Source organism: Electrophorus electricus, chromosome 13, assembly GCF_013358815.1.
Source record: "Electrophorus electricus isolate fEleEle1 chromosome 13, fEleEle1.pri, whole genome shotgun sequence".
In the NCBI taxonomy this organism is placed as follows: Eukaryota; Metazoa; Chordata; class Actinopteri; order Gymnotiformes; family Gymnotidae; genus Electrophorus; species Electrophorus electricus.
In genome coordinates, this window is record NC_049547.1 from 15,936,701 (window position 1) to 15,957,298 (window position 20,598).

At 43.0% G+C, this 20,598-nt stretch overlaps 2 protein-coding genes and 1 non-coding gene across 4 annotated transcripts in view; 1 reads left to right on the forward strand and 2 right to left on the reverse strand.

Annotated features, from left to right (window-relative positions):
• Positions 1 to 8,474: 8,474 nt before the first annotated feature.
• Positions 8,475 to 8,547, reverse strand: trnat-ugu. The gene has a single exon. It is a non-coding gene; the product is annotated as a tRNA-Thr (tRNA).
• A 646-nt stretch (positions 8,548 to 9,193) lies between these two features.
• hhipl1 (HHIP-like 1) lies at positions 9,194 to 16,250 on the reverse strand. Its single transcript, XM_027013944.2, has 9 exons — positions 15,611 to 16,250; positions 14,610 to 15,256; positions 14,293 to 14,436; positions 12,207 to 12,535; positions 11,992 to 12,118; positions 11,570 to 11,715; positions 10,890 to 10,971; positions 10,327 to 10,409; positions 9,194 to 10,022 (listed from the first exon to the last, which is right to left on the reverse strand). Exons 1-9 carry the CDS (start codon positions 15,899 to 15,901, stop codon positions 9,451 to 9,453), a joined length of 2,421 nt encoding a protein of 806 aa, XP_026869745.2. The 5' UTR covers positions 15,902 to 16,250; the 3' UTR covers positions 9,194 to 9,450.
• Positions 16,251 to 17,614: 1,364 nt separating this feature from the next.
• The window catches only part of ccdc85ca (coiled-coil domain containing 85C, a), a 28,361-nt gene continuing 25,377 nt past the window's right edge, over positions 17,615 to 20,598 (forward strand). For both annotated transcript variants that reach the window (XM_027013948.2, XM_027013950.2), the window contains exon 1: positions 17,615 to 18,648. In XM_027013948.2, coding sequence (XP_026869749.1) covers positions 17,949 to 18,648 — 700 coding nt within the window. In that variant the 5' untranslated portion in view covers positions 17,615 to 17,948. The remainder of the gene's footprint in view (positions 18,649 to 20,598) is intronic.

The window sequence follows — 20,598 nt, forward strand, 5'->3', positions numbered from 1 at the left end:
ATGCACACGACATCATCCCTGTATCATAAAATCTCTCTCCTAGAAATGTTTCTTAAAGAAACACTCCTGTCTCACAGAACCACGTGTGTGAGACCACACGTTCAAAGCACACATTAAATCAAATGATAAATGAAAGGGATAAAGTGATAAACGACCGTATGCTCTCACTCAGTAAAAATATATCTTGAGTTTAACGAACCAACAATATTTTTTCATTCTAATAATAAAAGCCGGGTCGTGTTTATCTAGCCTTTGAAGTGAATGCCCCCCTCTGGCATCTCCGGCTGTGATGCTGCTACCCTGTCAGTGGCAGTACCAAGGTGAAGCCACCCTGGGCGGGGAGACGAAGGGGGATGTTTATCGGCCTGCGCTTCATGTCTCCCACGGTGAAGCCAGAGCTTGCCTGATTGTGGGTGGGCAGAGGTGACTGAGGAGGGGTTCGAACAAAGACAGGTCCACCTGTATCTGCCTCTGTTTGCAATGAAAACAGCCCCTCACGGAGAGGTTTGGGGGGGATCGAGGGGAGGGGTAGCCAGCCTTTGTCTCCAGTGAGGGCAGGAAACAAAAATAAATGAATGGGGAAATGGTTACAGGACATTGACCAAACATAAAGACCCGGCTCCAGAGAGGGACGGGCAGATTCATTATGTATGCGGTTGTTTTGTTTGTCTATTGCCTTTGTACTCTCTCATCTAAAATGATGGTGAGGTGTCCTCTGCAGCATGTTTCTGTTTAATAGACCATGCGGATATTTGTTAATACCTTATGAGGATACTCCCACAATATCAGCCTCAAATCTTTTCATTATTTCTAGAAAATAGGCAAGCTGCATCCCATTACTGTAGGACGTCTTAAGTCACTAAGGAGCAAACTTTACCACACGTTATATTCGATCTTTCGTGTTACTTTTGTGCTATCTTCACTGTCGATATCAAACGGCGTGCGCAGATGTATTCGTGACGCGCGAGATTTTTTTTTTTTAGCTTCATGCTTGTGTTTGTTGCCCGAAAAATGGGAAAACCGCCGAGATCCTGCAGAGCGGCGGGCGGCGCGCGAGCGCGAGCGTGAGCGCGCCGCCGGGCAGCGGAGACCGGCAACTGCATTTGGGGCGGGGGTGGTGGAGTGGGGAGGGAGACTTGTTTTACAGCCGCTCTTGGGGCTATAAATATGAGAGCGGGAGATGCAAAACAGGCCCGAGAAAAGTGAGTCCATATGGGGCTGGTGGAGCGGCTCTTGATGAGTCGAGATCAAAGACCTGCGCTTCGGCTCGCCGCAGCGTCCTCCGCCAGCTTTCTGCTGCTCCTCTCACGATGCGTCTTTGTAACATCACGGCTTAGCAAACACCGCGTTCCCCGGGTTATCTTTCGCTGGTCTCTCGGGTCCTACTTTACACGTTAGGAATGTTCCCGTTTTATTGATGGAGGCAGGCAGGGAATGTGTCCTGACACACGACACCTCGACACAAGGCCTGCTGTAACACCATTTAGTTACACCAAGGAATATTATGCGGTCTGCTACTTTAACACAAGCCTGTTCTTGTATCCGCGTGTGCCTGGCACCAAATGACCACCAACTGTTAATCAAAGCTGGCTCAGGCACTACACACTAGAGAGGTTTGCTGGGTGTGAAAAAATCCAGCCATTAGCACATTTATGTTTGTTTGCACTGTAGTCACTTCCCAGAAATGATATAATTTATTCCTAGCCATGCTGGAAGCCGTACGGAACCAGATGAAGCTATAACCTATCTGTGAGTACATCCCCAAGCAAAAAAAAAAAAAAAGCCTGGGGATCAAGAAAAAGCCCGTACAATCAAGAAAAATGCCATTTCCCCCCACAAAATATTAATGCAATATGTTTAAACATACACCATTAAAGGGAAACTCCATATATTTTAACAGGAGCCTTGTAACCAGTAGCTCTGAAGGTTTACCACAAAAATATTCATGCCAACATATAGCTCCATATATTACCCCATCGAGGCCTCTCTCTCTCTAAAACAAGTCGTCACCTGTGAAGTGTGTGTTGGCAGTGGGGGGGGGGGGGGGGGGGGGGGGGGTCATCGACTGGTGGAAGGGAAGGGAAACAGCTCAGCTTCTCCACGGAGATCCTGGCTTGGGTCATTTCAAACACAACTAATTCATCCCAGTGTTCTGATATCTGATAATCCACTGGGTTTATTGTCCTCGGCTGGAGAAAGCCGAAGAAAGAAAAGCATTTTAGCTGTTGTTACTAAAATAAAGGCCAGCGCACGAATTAGTCACTTATACCTCTATTTTACGTACACCAGCTGTCAACAAGGTTTCTCACACCTGAACCAGCCAAACAAGGATGTCTGTAGATAATAATTAGATGGCTCAAGGGCAGTGGATTAGGGATTGGAACTAAACTGCAGGGTAGAAGATCCACAGGATAAGCAACCACAGACAGCTCTTTAACATTCTTAATCTTGTATAATCATCAAGCTTCCTTTAAAGTGAGAGTGAATGCATGTAAACTCCTTTTCACTGGGAATGCCCCTGAGGAATATAGTAGGCACTCCTAAGGAAAGTAAATTAACTAATTAATTATATTACCTAATACACTATGCTATATATTTCATCTGACTCATGGTGATCTGCAGTAATATTTAATGAAGCACATGTACCCTAATTCTTTTTTTTGCCACAGAAAAGCTCCTTTTGTTATTTTTAATGTAAAAATCTAATTAACATATACAGAGAAAAGAACACAAAACAGTGGCTTGTTCTTACTGTCCATTCTTCACTAATGCGCAAATAGCCCCCTGCCACATTTCTGCATTTAATGGTTCTTAATTCTGAATCATAATAACCATTATAATCAAACGGAATGGAACAGTGGTGACATTTAAGATTTCGTGATTCATTAAATGTTTTTTTTTTTTTTAAGATTCCTAATCAAATTGAACATTATGAGGGCAGAGAGCTACCCCTGCTGCACAACTCTACTGCGCGTGATACCTGACCCGCTGTGGCTCTGGCTCTCCCAGGGCACTGGTGCGCGGCCGTGGCGGGCGGAGGAGCTGTAATGCACAGGCCTGGCAGTGAAAGGGGCACTGTGTGTGTGTCCAGAGTGGCGGTTCAGGCTGGCTGCCAGCTTTCGGTGGTTAAGGCCCCGTTTACCTTCCCAAACCAACAGGAATCCCAGATTGCCCTCCCCCCCTCCCCCCCATGTCCTGCTGGAGAGCAGCAAACATCTCACAGTGCCGTCAATGAGAAGCCCTGTGCAGCGCGCCAGGTCTCTGTCTCTCACAAAAAGAGAAGAGTTTGTGTGTGTGTGTCAAAGAGAGAGAGAGAGAGTGTGAGTGTCTGTATAACATCCTTATACAACAAGACATTCATAGACCAGACAAGCCAATGCAAAAAAATTAAAAATCCCTACCTTAAGGGAAATTGCTACATCAATATATTACTGTGGTTAGGTGCTTTCATTTCAGTATATATGAAAACTTTAACCAAAGTCTACAGGATACACTTATAAAATCCTTATAAGGGTTTATTTTGTGGCTACTTTCAAATTGGAAATCTATACTTGTGTTAAATTACCACCGTCTGGGATGCAGTTATTCTATATCATTGTAATTTATGTATAATTCTCTCTATATATTAATATGTATCCATTTTTAATTACTGTAGTATACAATGATATCAGGTCATCATCAACAGTAAATTATGTTAAATAGTTAAAGTATGTTTGCCTAAATGATAATGTAGGCAGTCCTATCCTATTTATTAAAACCTATGTGCAAAAATAAGAAGTCTTTGGTGTATGTGTGTGTGTGTGTGTGTGTGTGTGTGGGGGGGGGGGGGGGGGGGTGAGATAATAGGTAAGAGGTAATAGGCATGAGGTAATAGAATGCATGGAGAATGAGACCTACAACCCAGTACTGAACTCCATCCCTTCAGTTGTAGCGTTACTCTTCACTACACAGCTGCAAGTGCTAAGGGCTTCACCCACTGGGGATTCAATGTTGTGTGTCTGTTCCTCCAATTCTATAAGCGCAATAACACAGAGGTCATGGATGTCACAGCCAATTAACTGCAACCGTTCTTGGGGAATATTCTACATCCTTATGTTTTCATTTCATAACGATTTCATAACTCATTCGGTCTCTGAAGTGTTAAAAACATAGCATAAAATCTTATACAACATATATCCCAAGACTAAATGCTCCCTTATGGGTATTTTCGATCTTTTTGTATTTCTTCATTACCTTCATCTTCATTTTATGTGCAATAGGAAAAAGTCATAATTTTAACAATTTTAACATTATGCTTCTAAAGCGTTAAGATAGCATTTGGGTTTATAAATATAAGACTGTCTGTCAGCAAAGCATAACATCCAGTTTACCAGATTGCGATTAAACCAAAGCCAAGATTCAACCCGGTTTCCTCTGAATATTCATCAATGGCACTGAAGTTTAGTCCGAGACTAATCATGATCTGGGAAATGGGCCTCTAGTGAGGCAAAAATCACTGAGAGTGATTAACCAGATCCAGCAGAACATCATGGCGTTGTCCACATGGGCATTCGCGGAGACGAGAAACTGCACAGTCCAGCCCCTGGAACTCTCCCCCTCTCCTTGTGTCTCTCTCACACAAGCACAATAATGAGAGGATTACGACACTGGCAGAGGGGTTAAGAAGATCCATTTGACCCCCAGGAGGAAAGGTCATGAGACGTTTTTGACAGGCACGAAGCTGCAGGCGTTACGGAGCACGACGCTGGTTGTGCTGGTGTAATATGTTACTGTTCACTTTGTCAGAAACATTACAAAACCATATTAATCTCAAGCACTGGATCATACTGCACACGGAGAACCAGACAACTGTTTGAAAGGCCAACATTATTACAAACTACATGCACTTGATTCAGAGTCCTGGAAACAAATGTATAATTTGCTCTCTTATGATTTCTCTAAAGAATTGCTGTGAACTACACTCTTTCAACCATTAACCTTTAGCCTCACAGACTACACTTATATATTCAGATAACTGCTTCATTTAGTAAGCTTGCCATTACAACATCGCGTAAGCTCTTGGCCACCCAGACGCAATCGGCCATTGTCTGCAAGTCATCACTGCAGCGCGAGGACGTGCAAAAACGTGCATGGCGTCGTGGCGTGTCCCAGCAGAGAGGATGGACTCTGAACTTTAAGGGTCAGCCTATTGTCTGCTGGCTATTTAGTCCTTAGTAAAAAAAACAGTGCTCAATAGGTGTTATCGCTGACCCCTTGCACTCGGCGTCACAACGGTGACCCGGGCTGGTCGTCGCAGCTTTTCCATTCAGACGTTACAATGGCAGAAGATAACTCACCTGGTTATATGGACAATGGGACGACTCTATTGGAGAGGAAGGCAGTAAATGTAGACCTTCCGGTGTTTATGAGAGGAGGGTTTTACCGCCTGGCTGCCCCGGGAAAGACGCCACACATGTGCTGTGTACCAAATACTTTAGGGTTGTTTATTTTCTTTATTGATGTTTTCTGTTTGTGCGCTTGTCATGGCTTTTATGGCAGTCAAAGGGCATTCCCTGATTCCAGGAGACTGTGCGGACAAATCCGTTCACCCAGGAATGTGAGTGGGCATGTTGAGAAAAGCAGAAGGTTATTTTTTTTTCAGTCTAAGAGCACATGGAAAAAAAAGGTGTTGCCAAATGTACAAACGATTAGGAAGAAAAAGTGAACATTGGGGAAAACCCGGCTTCGGTAGGCAGCAAAAGCCCAAGCTGAGCCCTACAGGGGGCTTCAGCCGAGCTGAGTGTGGGGAGCGGATGTGTGCCCGAGCCCCAGAAGGGACGTGCAGTGAGCAGAGATGTGGGGGTGGGTGGTGGGGGGTAAGGTCCCCAGGAAGACCCCAAGCTGTGAGTAAACACCTGTGTGTGGGATCGGCTGGCAGCCCGGGGCCCGAAGCGTCGCAGACGCCTTGTTTCACTCGCTGACCCGTTCACGGCTGTCACCTCTCTCTCCTATTCATAGCCCTGACCAATAGGATGTTAGAGCGAAGGGCTGTGGTGAACGTGGTGAAAGTTCACCAGCTCCATTTGTTCAGTTCCTGACAAATCTGGTCAAATTCTGTAAAGCTGATATACTTAACGCCTCGGGATAATCTTTTCATACAGAAATCAAGGAACTGCAGAACATTTTGTGGCTGCTAAGACACAGAGTGAGATTTGAGGCCTGAGAATGCTTATTGTGCGCAACAATAATTGAATTTACCGTGTACGTTTTTTTTTTTTTTTTTTTTGCTTTGCCAGGGGAAAAATTCAAGGACTTGTTTGGACTAGTTGTCATCGGTGGTTAGGGTCAAAACCCCACTCTGTTGCCCTGACCTCCATCATGCGTGTACCTCTGGGCCTACTCACATCAGCTGTACCAGAGCAGGCTGGAAACCATGTGACATCTGTGGTACGCAGATGCCTTTATAGGGCAGGCTGTCGCTCGACCTAAAGCTCGCCAGGGCAGCGTGCGAATTCGTGCCACGCTAATCGATTCTAATCTGCAGGAGGGTGGGGTGACTAGCATGAGAAGAAAAACGAGCTTGTGTGGTTGGGACTGGCTTCAGACGAAAGCTAGACACTATGTCCCTCATCCTTTCTATGTTTGCTTATTTTCCATTGTCAGGAAAGAGCGCAACAAGGAACACAGCACTCGTTGAGCTAATCCTTTGGGGGAAAAAAATTCCACATGAAAAGGAGCGTTTCTCCTCTTTGAATGCAACACTTTCCGGTGTAAATGACTTTCATCTGACATGATTCATAAAGAAAATGTTTGCCTTATGCATATTTGATATCCAAATTGCAAACAGTTGATCCCTCTGACAATGGGAATTTAAGACCCATGTGTTTGGCAGACTGATATTAATGTTTAATTTTGTCCATCACCAGCAGATTCCTGGGATTCCTGTATCATTGCCAACAAAGACACAGTTCAGGTGCGCTCTCTCTCTCTCCACTCCCCGACAACAGATCTGAAATCAAATAATATGTAAATACTGTATTTCAAATAGTTTTTTAAATAGTATTTTCAAAGTTTTTTGTGCAGTTAATCATAAATCATTACACTAAAATTGTAATAGTCATACAATGACAGAATGCATTACATATTTTAGCACAATTCAAGGACATTTTTCTTTTCAAACATTTCTCTTCCTAACCTCATATTGCCATTGTGTTTGCCGTTGATATTAGGTCATCTTAAGTCACACATTAACATTTCAGAATATAGTTTAGTTGTAAGCAAGCTGACAACACAATGTATTATGTTCAGTTGTGTGAAACAGATAAAGAATATAACACAGCGTAGCACTGCCCTCTGTTGGTAAGACAAGACTAGTTCCTCAATCGGCAGGCCCGTAACGTTCATACATTCAATTCATCTCCTACACCAGTAGATGTCTTAGCACCATCACGCTGAACCCATCATAACATGACAAAGAAATTCCTTGATTTGATAAAATATACTATATAATTGCTGTAATTGAATAAGCCTGCAAGCCTACAAATGCCGTCATTTTTCCCTCCTCTTTGTTCTAACTTGGTCAAATAGTTTGATTAAATACCCTTGTAGGTTTGCTGGTCTTTTTGGCCTTTATGTCGCTGAAAAAGATGAAATCTAGCTGCTATATAGAACTTTTGGGGGGAAATAAAATGACGTTTAAATTCACTCAAATAGTTTCCTCGCTGCAAATTCCCTTTAGTAGATGGTGGAGTGAAACGCTCAGCAACATTGTGGGCTACTGGAGGCATAAAATCAAATGACATTTCAGTGCGATGGACCCTTTTGAATGGAAGCTGGCAGAGATAGTGTGGCATTACCTTTGCGATAGGACGCTCAGCATATCAATGACCCGGTTCAAAGCGGAGAAGGAATTCCACACACAAAGACGTCCTTATTGAAAAAGAGGGGGCCATCAGGCGGCATTGTGGGGAACTTTTTCATTTATTTCCTACTAGATCAGCAACAATATATAAGCATTAAGAATGAGCTGAATGTAACCAAAACAGAGAAGTCGGAAAATACGCTGTTTAATAACCGATTGCTGCAGTAGTTAAAAATGGGAATGCGTTGTTAAGAATATATGGATAATTCAATACTCTATAGAGTATCTAGAAATATATTCCAGGAAGTAACTGCAGTGTGCTGTATAGTATTTCAGTATAGTAGTGGGTTTCCACATTGACACTTGTGTACTGCACTCAATTGTTTACTACCTCTATATTGATATAAAGTGTATTCACCCTAGGTCCGAGTAAAGATTAGTCCATATAAGTTTTACTATAATTATTTAGAATAAAAAAAATAATTTCAGCCAAAGTCCCATGTTACTTACAAGTGACAGCAAACTTGTATATTTATTAAGTCAACTACTGTATATTCTTAATGGGACTGAGGAATGTAGGTTATCATAAGATGTAACGTCATCACACGTATTTAAGTCCCAAATGGAAAAGCAGAGGCCCCAGCGAGGATCGAACTCGCGACCCCTGGTTTACAAGACCAGTGCTCTAACCACTGAGCTATGGAGCCACACGGACAGCGGGAAAAATACTATATACAAGTGCGGTCCAAGTAATTTCATTATTTCGGATTTCGATAAACTCAAGCGCTACTGTAACTATAATAGTACCACTAAACACGTTATCTAGTGGGCGACGTTGTTAGATTCTGGCCTACCTATAATTAATGCTAACTGGCTAGGTTAGCTAACGCTAGCTAAGTTAGCGTTAGCTATCCTAAGTACAGCCCCAAAGCGCATATGTATCGTAGTTGATCGAGCTCACGCTAGGAGCGCTAGGTTATGTGACAGGATACTGAGCATATCAATGGCCTCGGTCAAAGCGGAGAGAACTACATTCCGGCACAGGTCGCAGGCATAATTATTAAACGTGAATCCCCCCCCCCCCCAATTATTATTATTTTTTTTACTTTTTACTGTCGTGAATTAATAAATACCGACAAAACACCAGTACTTCCACCTCTAAAGGATATAGCAAATAGAAACACAATCTAAAATCAGCCACTTAAGATAAAGCCTACTTATGATACAGGAAACACCAAGAAAGACTCCATCATCACAATCATTTAGCTCCTTCTTTCTTTCAGGTAGTTCATGCGATTGCAAAAGGAAAGACTACAAGTTTGTTTTCTTTTTTTCTTTTATTATAAATCTACTTCAAATAATGGATGATTATATTTGGTGGTAATTCACAGAATTATTTATTTGATGGACTTTGATAGGGCTACCCAAAGAACCGCGAAGTACCCCATGATCCGCCGCAATCAACCTCCATTAAATGTTCCTAAAATGTAGTTTTAACCGCTAATAAATGAGGTAGACCTATGTGCTGCTTTTCATGACTCATGTCTCTTCCTCCGATCACGCACAAAGGCCATTCTGATTGCATTCCCGTGCCAACGCTCAGTGTAAAACTAATTACCACATATCGCACCTGCAGCTTCGAAGTGAGCACAATTGTGTGTCCCTACACCTGCATGCTGGCAGTCCAGGAGGGTTTCTTCTGTGCCCTCACACTGCACATCATCAAGAAGCATCTTCAGGTGCCTCCCTTCCCCAAACTCGGCATTTTTCGAGGCTTTCAGCGCATGGCTGAACCCCAGCTGTCGGCACACCACAGCAACGCTCCTGGTGTTCCAGAGATCATCGCAAACGGTTCCCCATTGACCGTTGACGTATATTTCCACTCTTCCGCGGTCCTTCCGGCCTGCTTCGTCACCTACCAGTCTCACTGCCCCCCGATAGATGACCCTCTCCGACTTACCGTTCCCTTTTCTACGCCTGCCTTTACGCTGACGGGACTGCCTAGGAACCCGGGTAGTGGTGGCTGGAGACGGGGTGGTCCTGCCCCTTGCCGTATCCCGCTCTCTTAGAATGTCCAACAGTTCCTGAAACCAGTCTTTCGTAGTGGTGTGGGGAGAGCCCGTGGGCTCATCACCTCCTGAGGCCATCGGTCGTTTTCTTGGCATGTCAACTCCAATTAATGCTGTGGATGAGTATTTTAGGATCGTTTAATGAGACTAAGAATAAGATTTTGCCATTTAAAACAAGTCTTGCTTTCAACAATTATTCTGCAGTCATTTTAATTAAATATTCACCAGTTTCCTCTTTTTTAATTACACTACAGATAACGAGCACTGCACTTATAATTGCTGTACAAAAAGCCTCTCTGGAGAGTAATGCCAAACTACAGTTTACTTTGTGTCAACTGAGATTTTATAAATAGAAACTTTGGATGACACAGCAAACACAGTTTAGATCGAAAGTATTATCTGAGGCAGAAAACATACTTTCCTTTGGTTTGAATTTTATCAGTCTGCTCTTGACTTGAACTGGAATGGGGTTGTAATGACATTTTCTAGGTGGAGCTCGTCTGTAATACAATAATTTTTTATTTACTCCTCAAGAGAGCTGATCTTGTTATCTCTGCTTCAACACCAGTAAAATGAAGCAAAATCAATGAAAAAAGAAAACACTTTCATAAGGAAATACTAGGCTATGTCTACACTGAAGTAAGAAACTGAAGAAAAATCACATTACATCTGTGCAAAACTTGGCCAGTTGACTTAAAGCCAGAGAAAGATTTAGACGATGACAATAGTAATATGTTGCCAACTCAGGCTTTTTTTAAATGGCAGTTTGTTCTTAGCAGATAGCAAGGTTTAAAGCAGTATTAAGCTGTTACAAGTGAAAACAGATGTCCACTGTTGATGGCCAAATATATCGACTTTGCGAGTTAAGAGAAGAGCAGTGAATTCACTTAAGCTTCTTGGCGAAGAATGACTTGTGATGACACTGCACATTCCAGCCTGTGGTTTGTGGTCTATATTCAGAGTAATAAAAAGTGTCTTACCGGGAGGGATCGACTATTTTATACACAACTCCAGAGGGTGTTGTCGCACTTGCAAGTTTAGTGGACATGAAATACAGTTCACCTAATCACAAAGACAGAACAGGCAGAGAAGCAGGGCTCACATTAGAACATCCCCTATAGTGTGATTCATCTTTACATTTTTATGCCAGCATTCTGGCTGCTGCATTTTGTACTAGTTGTAGTTTATCTTTGTGCACTTTGAGTAATCACAGACCCCAGGGCAGAAAAACAATGCAGCATTGAAAGAAAACACAAATGAAGCTTCTTCCATTCAGCAGCCCGAGTGTTGTCTATATGGTATTTAAAGCACAGATAAGAGCCAAGGATTGTGACAAGATTGTTCGCCTCTGATTATAGCCACAGTGCGAGACTGTGCAGCCTAAACAGCGTCAGATTAGTGAGTGGTCTAAATTCGCTCAAAGTACTGGAAGCCAAACGGGTTTTCTTCAGAAATGTTTTGAGCAAAGTGATTTCCAGCTTATCTGGAAAAATCTCTGACTCTTAGGAACAATTTACAAAAAAAAAAAAATCAAGCACAATTCCAGCAAAGCAGTTAAAGATTTTCTTAAAACTTTAATCCTGTGAGAAACCAAACTGTTTTCAAAGTTTAACTGTAACTATTGACAGCCAAGTCGTCTACAGGTTCTTTGGGTCCATACCTGCCTCGTCCTCAGCAAAAGAAATGATGTATTGGTAGTAGTTGTTGATGAGGTTTGGAAAAGCACACGTCTGGCCTATGCCCATGCAGATCTCATTGTAGTCCCACTGCCCTGTGTTCCTGTTCTCCTTCAGACTCATCAAGCGCCTAAGGGAACAAACTTTGAAATTATTTTTTTTACCTGTGGAAATTCAGCTGTCTATCGGTGACTCACTGTCCGTCAGTACACATTTAACAGTGGAAGATACACACAGACGCTTCCTTTGAGTAAAAGTACAACTAACTTACACTATTACTGTGTAAAATAATAGTAACATTAATAAAATACTTATCTGTATGTGTATAACCTACACTGTGGGTCCTACAGTATATATGTCATGGTAGCGTAAAAGGAATGCCGAATGTACACTTTTTAATACTTACCCACTCATAAAGTCTCCGAATATGTACATTCCGTTTAGGTTAGGGTATTCACAGCCACGGTATACATAACCTCCTGTTACAGACTTCCCCATTTTATGAGGATATGCATAAATTGGAAGAACATCATCTACGGAGAACAGCATCATAATGGCATCTATTAACACCGGCGGTTAAATGAATCTCTCAACCACTGACCGCTAACTCGGTGAGCCCACCTAAAGAGCCGTTGATGCACAGCTTCTTGTCGTAACAAGAGAAACCTTCTTTTGCTCTCCATCCGTAGTTCTTGCCTTTCTCAACGATGTCGATCTCTTCATACTTATTCTGGCCCACATCCCCACAGAACAGGCGCCCTTTGCCCTGCTTGGTATACGGGTCCCCTCTGTCCACGGAGCACCGCCACATGTTCCGTACGCCATAGGCGTACACCTCGGGACGGGCATCGTGATTGTGGACAAACGGGTTGTCGGGGGGGATTCGATACAGGGGGCCCCTTTCGTTGTCGTTCACGTCGATACGAAGGACCTTGCCCAGAAGAGCAGACCTTAAGCGAAGAGAAGACAAAGATTATGTAACTGAAGTTACTGCAGGCTGCTAGCCTTTTGTTTATATCCCCTATCTTGTCATACCCTATTAACCTCATGGGAGGTCCTGTACTCTCACTGTGTAAGCAACGTAGAGCCATGCAAATTATGCCAGAGCCCTGTCTCCCCCTCCTGAATTACAGGAACAGCAAACAGGTAAACTCTCTCTACCCTGTCTGTCTCTAACCTAGCAGGCCAGTGCATCTCTCTCTAGCCTGTCTGTTCCTCTAACCTTGCAGGTCAGTGTGGTGTCTCTCTCTAGCCTGTCTGTCTCTCTAACCTAGCAGGCCAGTGTGTCTCTCTCTAGCCTGTCTGTCTCTAACCTAGCAGGCCAGTGCATCTCTCTCTAGCCTGTCTGTTCCTCTAACCTTGCAGGTCAGTGTGGTGTCTCTCTCTAGCCTGTCTGTCTCTCTAACCTAGCAGGCCAGTGTGTCTCTCTCTAGCCTGTCTGTCTCTAACCTAGCAGGCCAGTGCATCTCTCTCTAGCCTGTCTGTTCCTCTAACCTTGCAGGTCAGTGTGGTGTCTCTCTCTAGCCTGTCTGTCTCTCTAACTTAGCAGGCCAGTGTGTCTCTCTCTAGCCTGTCTGTCTCTCTAACCTAGCAGGCAAGTGTGTCTCTCTGTAGCCTGTCTGTCTCTCTAACCTAGCAGGCAAGTGTGTCTCTCTGTAGCCTGTCTGTCTCTCTAACCTAGCAGGCCAGTGTCTCTCACGCTAGCCTGTCAGTCTGCGTCTTGCTTGCTTGCCAGACACTTCCAGGATTGTGTTCTGTGACTTTTTTCTTGACAAAAGTGAAACTGAAATATGTTTGATAAATACTATTGGGTAACAGTGTTATAAAATACAGCTTGGAAAAGATAACTGTGTCATGCATGAACGTGTTCCAAGTCCACATACACAAAATGAAACTTGTACCTTCCAGCAGCAGCCTTTGTGGGAACCAGTTAACTCTTTCAGTCAAGGTTTAGTTACAACTCTGGACTAATATAAGATGGAAATTATTTTAAATTTGATACTGATTCAGTATTGAATTTAAAATGTTGCTTAGCTGGCCATACTGGACAGTGTGAATGCACATCTCTCAGTAAATAATAACCATCAAGTATTTTACCAAGCTGCAGTAAAAATAGTGCATTATATTTGAATAAGATATCCAGGGTAGCCAGTTTGAATGGGCCTGATGCAGTTGGTCAAATGAATAATAGTACTGTTATCTATAATTTACAGGTGCTATACTTAGGTTCATCAGCAGAGCAGATGCTGGAGCACCAGCCAGTACAAGCCCAGACTCCACATCCAGCCTCAGCCAGTACTAACACAATGGTTGGCGTGGTTCACAGGTCAGGTAGGAGTGCCCCTGAGAACAATTTTGTTTACATCCTCAAGGAGATCAGGACCCGCTTTGCCCATAAATGTTAGATTATTTATTACAATTTGCTACATCACACACACTGCAAACTGCGTAACATACATAGTCTGTGAGATGTAGATTGATCTTTTCATATCCTTGTCATTTTGTTTTATCCTTTCTTGAATTTTCAAATTAATCTCATAGGCAAAAGGTTCATCTACTCGCACAGACAGGGCAGGTGCCAGTGCAAGGTGAACCAGGAGAAGGGTGGAGAATAGAAAAGTCAGTGCTCACCTTTGCTTCTGCAAGTGAGACTCTTATGATATTTATCTCACCTTGCCAGTTTGGGTGACTGGTTGTCCAGACTTACTTGTTCTGTGCATTTCCATACTTTCCAAAAGGGTCTCCTGCCATGCCACCATCGCCAGTGAAGATGTACAAGTATCCATCATCAGCAAAGAGAATCTGGCCTCCGTTGTGATTAGAGGCAGGCTCATCAATCTCTAATATAATTCTGAGGAAAAAAAAAACAAAGGTATAAAATAGATCAGTGCTTGATAAACAACAGAAGTCCAAATAAATCCTAATTTCGAAATGACTAACTAATGCTAGTGTGTCCTTTCCATAATTCATCTCCAGCTTATACTGGACTGGAATGCTCAGCACGGGGTCAGCAGTAAGTCTCACCTTTCTGAACCATGATCAACCACGTTCTTATCTGCGGCAGAGATCCGGAACTCGCTGATACGGATTCGCTCGTCGAAGCCCACCTCAATGGAGTAGTACACGTACAGCTTGCCGTTGTACTTGAATCTGGGGTGGAACGTCAGGCCCAAGAATCCTCGCTCATCTCCCTCCCACGGGGATGTCAGCACAGCCTTTGTGATGTTGAGAAATGGTCTCTCCAGCTTCGACTTGTTCGGAAGGTACACCCAAACCAAGCCGATTTGCTCTGCAACGAAAAACCTGTGCGTGCCGTCGTTGGCATGTATCATAGCCAGAGGGTTTCGGAGCCCATTGGCGACTTCCTCTAAGCAGAGCTGGAGGCAGCCGTCAAGGTCGGAGGTCATACGGCCCAGGTTTTTGCCGAGCTGCTCATTGGTCAAGATATGAGGGTAGCAGTAGTCTGGGTCATCCAGCTCCAGGTACCGGCAAAACCCGTGCTGGTCGTGTTCCAGCTCGGACAGGCGTGGGTCCTCAGACAGCAGGGAGATTGTGGACCTACACTTAGAGTAGAACTGGGAACAGTAGTCAGGGCAGAGACCAGGAATGGATCTCAAGGGCGTGCTGGGGTCCTCAGCATCAAAAAGGTGAGCTGCATAGGGAGAGCATTCCTGATGGGAAAGAACAGGAAGAGTGGGAAGGGGGCTGAGTTTGGCAGACTCTAATACATTCGTGATTGGAAGAATCTGGAAGAGTGGGAAGAAGGCATTTGTCTGCTCCTGTTCTGCACGTCCACATACTGCCATTGTCTACTTATTATGCTTTAAACGCAAAAACCACCACCACGACCACACACAAAAAAAAAGCGTTTAGCTTTTTAAAACCATCTGTGAACCAAGCTTGCATACACGCATAAAAACACAATAATTCTCAAGGGCAGAATGACTATACCGAAGCTTTCATTTTTACACAAAAGTAATTTTAAACAAAAGTCTCTTTGCGTTTGATTACAATTCGCTACTCACCTGACAGATAAGGTCTTGAATGTACCCTGCACAATTTGCATAGCCGTAGTAGTCAAAGTTATCCACAATCTGGTAAAATTTGGTCATCAGTTCTTGGTCCCTAGCAAAGTCGCAGCAGCCAAAGTACTTGTACATTACGCAGAACTGGAGTTCCTGTTGTGGCTGAAAAGGGGGTTTAAAATCCAGGCACTGAGGATGCGATATTACAGGTGCTGTCCAAAGTCCTAATAAATATAGCAAAATAAAAGGCGATTGCATGAGATCGCCGAGTATAGAGCGAAATAACCCCATGCTGCTTCAGACCCCAGCTTCGGGTATATGGACCAAGTTGTGTAAATGGTTACAGAGGGAAATACTGCGTCCGTCCCGACTAGCTTTCGCCGCAGTGCACTTTGCCCGGCGTGTAATCATGAACTGACCCCAAGAATATCTTATGTTTTGCTTTCCACACAATCACCAAAACGCATGTCTGTAACTTAGCATATCTAGTGTGTCATCTGTTCGTTACCCTCAAACTACCTTTTCCTTCCATGCCCTGCAGCCTAAACACATTTCTTGCATCTCGCTGAGCGTAAAGTCAGCAGAACTACCACAGATTTATGCAGGTCTTCTGTCAGACGTTAGGTCAACGACCGCTAAGTTGTCGGTTTGCAGTGAGAGACTGGGCGAAAGTAATTTTCTGTTCAGTGTTTCGTGCATGCCTCGCATTAGTCATTAGCAGTTTTTCCACGCCTTCCCAATTACATGCACTTAGCTATATCCTTACTGCAAATGAAACAAACGAATCAACTAACAATATACTTTTGTTTAACTAGCTAAATCAGTGTTTTCTAGTGCCGTATGTAGCATTGCCTACAATGTTCTTAATGTTTCTTTTAGTGAAACACCACATTCAGCTCGTAATAATGCTAATTAACTGACACTTAGCATTAAATCCCATTTTTACTCAATTCTGCTTATAGTTGATGACCATACTGTTTTTTAAACTTTTCTGCTTGTCTCACAAAAACAGATATCCTCCAACAATGATTGTATGACTTTGTCCACTAGATGGCGATTGATTCACACCATTACCCTTAATAAGCTTCCACATTGTTTCTAAGTGGATATTTGGCTATTATTAACTATTTAAGAATCGATTTAACATATTTTATTTTTGATATTTTATTGCTGATATGCACTTCAACTAGACCTATTTACTACTGCAAAAAAGTCCAAAACATACGGACTTTAAAAATGTGTTCACTGTACAAAGGTAGTCAGCGTACTCTACAACATAAACTAAGAGATAGGTTAGTCGATTCTTTGAATAACCACGAAACTGCATTTGGTCGGTATATTATCTTCTGATTGCATGCAACATGCAAAGAAATGAAGGTGTGCTGTCCCTTTAAGAGAGCGGACTCTCGCAGGTTAGCAGCTTACTTGTCTAAATCCTGCCATCCTCTTCATCCTAGGATACCTGCTCGCTGATATTTTTTTATGTAGCTGGCAGCCTTTGCGAAATTACCTTAACCTTTTAATATTGAAACAATTGGACAAAATAAAATGAAACAATACTGCTGAAATAATAAAAATAAAATTGTCGCCACTGAGTGGTTTAGTCAGTGATTGAAGGTGGGTTTGCCTATTTCGTTTCAGTCGTTTTCAGTAGAGAAAGTTTCTGAACAGTATGATTTTGATGGGGTACCCGAGTGGAATGTTTAATTAGTTCACTTTATTTTGTGTATTTTCTGTGTCAAATGCCTGGTATTAAGGACTAGGAGCTTTGGATCGTTTTGCCCTACGAATGCTGCATGTACCGCTTCAGACGCCGCCGCTGACATCACAGCACTCTGCACCGATTCCAGATCAGTGAGAGTGCAACTTCGGACACCGCGGCTGACCGTCACAGCACTTTGCACCGACTCCAGATCAGTGGGAGTGCATCTTCGGACGCCGCCGCTAACATCACGGCACTCTGCACCGATCCCAGATCAGCGAGAGTGCAACTAGCACGCTTGAACGGCGGAGCTTCTGTTCTCATTATTTGTGGTGTGAGCTTCGAGCTGAGCGTCTGTTCTCGTACAGGTCAGCCGAAGAGCGGGACCCTTTCTCCGACGCAGTCACAAGTGGAAAGGCGATTTAGATTCGTGAGAGACAGAAATCAGCAGCGTTTCTTCTAAGTGAGGTATAGTTTTGAGGTGTTTCACTCTCCCCAATGCGCTCGTCGTTACTCGGATTTTCTGGATTTACTCTAAATATCATGAATTTAAATTTGAATTTAACTTGTTTATCTAGGCATAATTAGATAACAGTTTTTTTTAGATCCCTCTCATAGACTATCGCCGAAAGGAATATGGCAAAAAATGTAACCGATGATCCCAGGGATGATTTAAATAAGATTTCGGATGAAGAAATGTTCCGATTTAGCAAAGATGAACTTGTTAGAAGACTCCGAAAGCTGAATAATGAAAAGATGAACTTGATGATTGAGCATGGGAATATGATTAAGGACGTCAATCGGAGATTGCAAGTCCACCTCCACGAGATACGGAGCTTGAAGGAAGTGAACCAGAAACTGCAGGATGACAACCACGAGCTCCGAGAACTGTGCTGCTTCTTGGACGACGACCGGCAAAAGGGCAAGAAGCTCTCTCGCGAGTGGCAGCGATTCGGCCGGTACGCCGCCAGCGTGGTGTGGAAGGAGGTTGGCACCTACCAGCAGAAGCTGCAGGAGCTGGAGGCCCATCAGGAGAGCGTCGTGCGAGAGAACGTGGAGTTCAAGGAGATCATTGTGATGCTGGAGGAGGAGAGAAACGGGGCCGGCTCGAGGAACTCCATAGACAGCCAGTCAAGTTTGACCAACGGGGGCTCCGGTAACGTGAGGGACGTGGGCGATGGGAGCAGCACCTCCAGTACGGGCAGCGGCGGAAGCCCAGACCATCATCGCAGTCACGGGCATAAGCCTGCCGAGGCCAAGCCAGCATCCGTCAGGAGATCTATGGATGACTTGTCGGTCAACCCTATTCACAGAAGCATACCAAACGGCCTAAACGGTAAGCAGATAATGTAATGTAACAGCTCCCTGGGAAAATGATGCTGTTCAAGTGATGGATTGTGTTGTAGACTGCCTCTCTGTACACTTTCTCCTTTCTCCTGGCGGCTGCTTCCTGCTAGAGCTTAGAATTAAAAGATTGACCTAATATGCAATTCTTGAAGCAAGAGAAATATCTAACCTTTTTTTTTTCTAGACTAGGGCAGTGTGATTTGTTGACTTTATAGTAATATATAGACATTCTGTTCAGAAAAAACAAAAACAAAACAAAAAACAAGGAAGCAGTATCTTACAGAGAAATTTGTGAGGTGAGATCACTAAACGTCCTGGAGTAACTATGGAAATGACACAAGTGCTTGTGGTTTTGGGGTTACTTTTTGGAAGGAGATATTTACACATGGCCATGTGAGAGTTTTGACGCAGAACAAGCTGACTGTGCAGATGGAGTTTTTACACAGAGCAGGCTGACTGTGCAGATGCAGTTTTTACATAGAGCAGGCTGACTGTGCAGATGCAGTTTTTACACAGAGCAGGCTGACTGTGCAGATGCAGTTTTTACACAGAACAGACTGACTGTGCAGATGGAGTGTTTACACAGAGCAGGCTGACTGTGCAAATGGAGTTTCACCAATTACCTTGGCCTGTGAAGTTAGATGTAATGAGGATTTAACTCTCTCTGTAGCTCAGTACACACTGCAGATTCAGTCAACAAGTCATCAGACTCCTAACTGAGAAACAAGAGGTATAATTCTTACAGGCTAATCAAAACAATTAAACACAAAGAATGCAGTCAGATTAATAATCAGTTAATAAGCTTTGGATAATAACACCATTAAGTAATAAGGAAGTAATTATTTTTTTTTCATTACAATAAAGATGTCTATTTCTGGGCATAGAATAATTAGTTTTATAGGTAAGTAAATGTACACAAAACAATTATTGCACAGAATGTACAGAGAGTATTCTAGGATGAATTAAGTAATATAGAATAAAATTAGCCACAGAAAGCTTTGTTTATCTAATTACACTACTACGTGATCAGTTATTGCTATAAGTTTCAGTTCTGTGTCTACTTTATTCAAAACAAGATGATGGAAGAACTTGTTTGCATGTGGATTATTTGTTCAGCCACCGCTGGATGTGGGCCTTATTAACTGATACAGTACAGAGCAAACTGTACTTAGCGATTACAGAAGGTGATGTGATGTAGTTTATCTGTCATGTTTCCACTTTTTATGGTCGTCACCTGCCAGAGCATTCTATAAATAGGTTGATGTGGGTTTTTTGGATCTGCTTGGTGTTACATAAACTTGTCACATCAGTTTTAACCTTTGAACCTTTAGGTGCAGTTTGTTCTTTCTTTAACAGTGCATTCCCATGAATGAAAGTTTCTGCTACCTTTTGGTAGTCTCTTTCCTGTCCATTTTTAATGGAGCTGTTAAGTTTTTCCAAATAAACTCCGGATGCATTTGTTGTGCAGACCACATTCTGTAGTACTCTGTTCTACTGAACTCTGTACCTGTTCTTTTGAAACTGCTTGCATGCATCTACTAAGAATCTTAGGATTTTTCATTTACATGCTGCATGCATTTCAGAGAAAGTTTGCATTTCAGAGAAAATATGGGTGCCTCTTTCCTCCTGTCAACCAGTAAATGATCGATAATGCTTTAGCCAAAGGTGGTGTTCCTCTGATTCTATGAAAAGGACTGTTATTTATCCTGTACCACTATAGCTGCAGGAGCTAGTCGGTGACTTAGGGCAGTACCTTTATGCATATTTCATAAATATGGTAACTTCGATCAAATGATTTATGGTCGACTCCTCTATACTCGTGTTTGCATTTTTCAAAGGTCTGCTTGAGAAATTATTTAAGCAAGATTCAGTGATATTCATTATTAATGTTGACATCAATATTTCGAAAGATGCAGTAAGACCATGGAATACTGATTCT

What these genes read in the sequence shown, in the direction of transcription:
- hhipl1 (XM_027013944.2), bottom strand. Translation starts at nt 15,901, where the DNA reads ATGGGGTTATTTCGCTCTATACTCGGCGATCTCATGCAATCGCCTTTT. An exon ending in TTCGGAGACTTTATGAGTGG is followed by an intron (nt 11,716 to 11,991) that starts GTAAGTATTAAA and finishes TTGTTCCCTTAG; the next exon opens with GCGCTTGATGAGTCTGAAGG. An exon ending in AAAATTCAAACCAAAGGAAA is followed by an intron (nt 10,023 to 10,326) that starts GTATGTTTTCTG and finishes ACTCATCCACAG; the next exon opens with CATTAATTGGAGTTGACATG.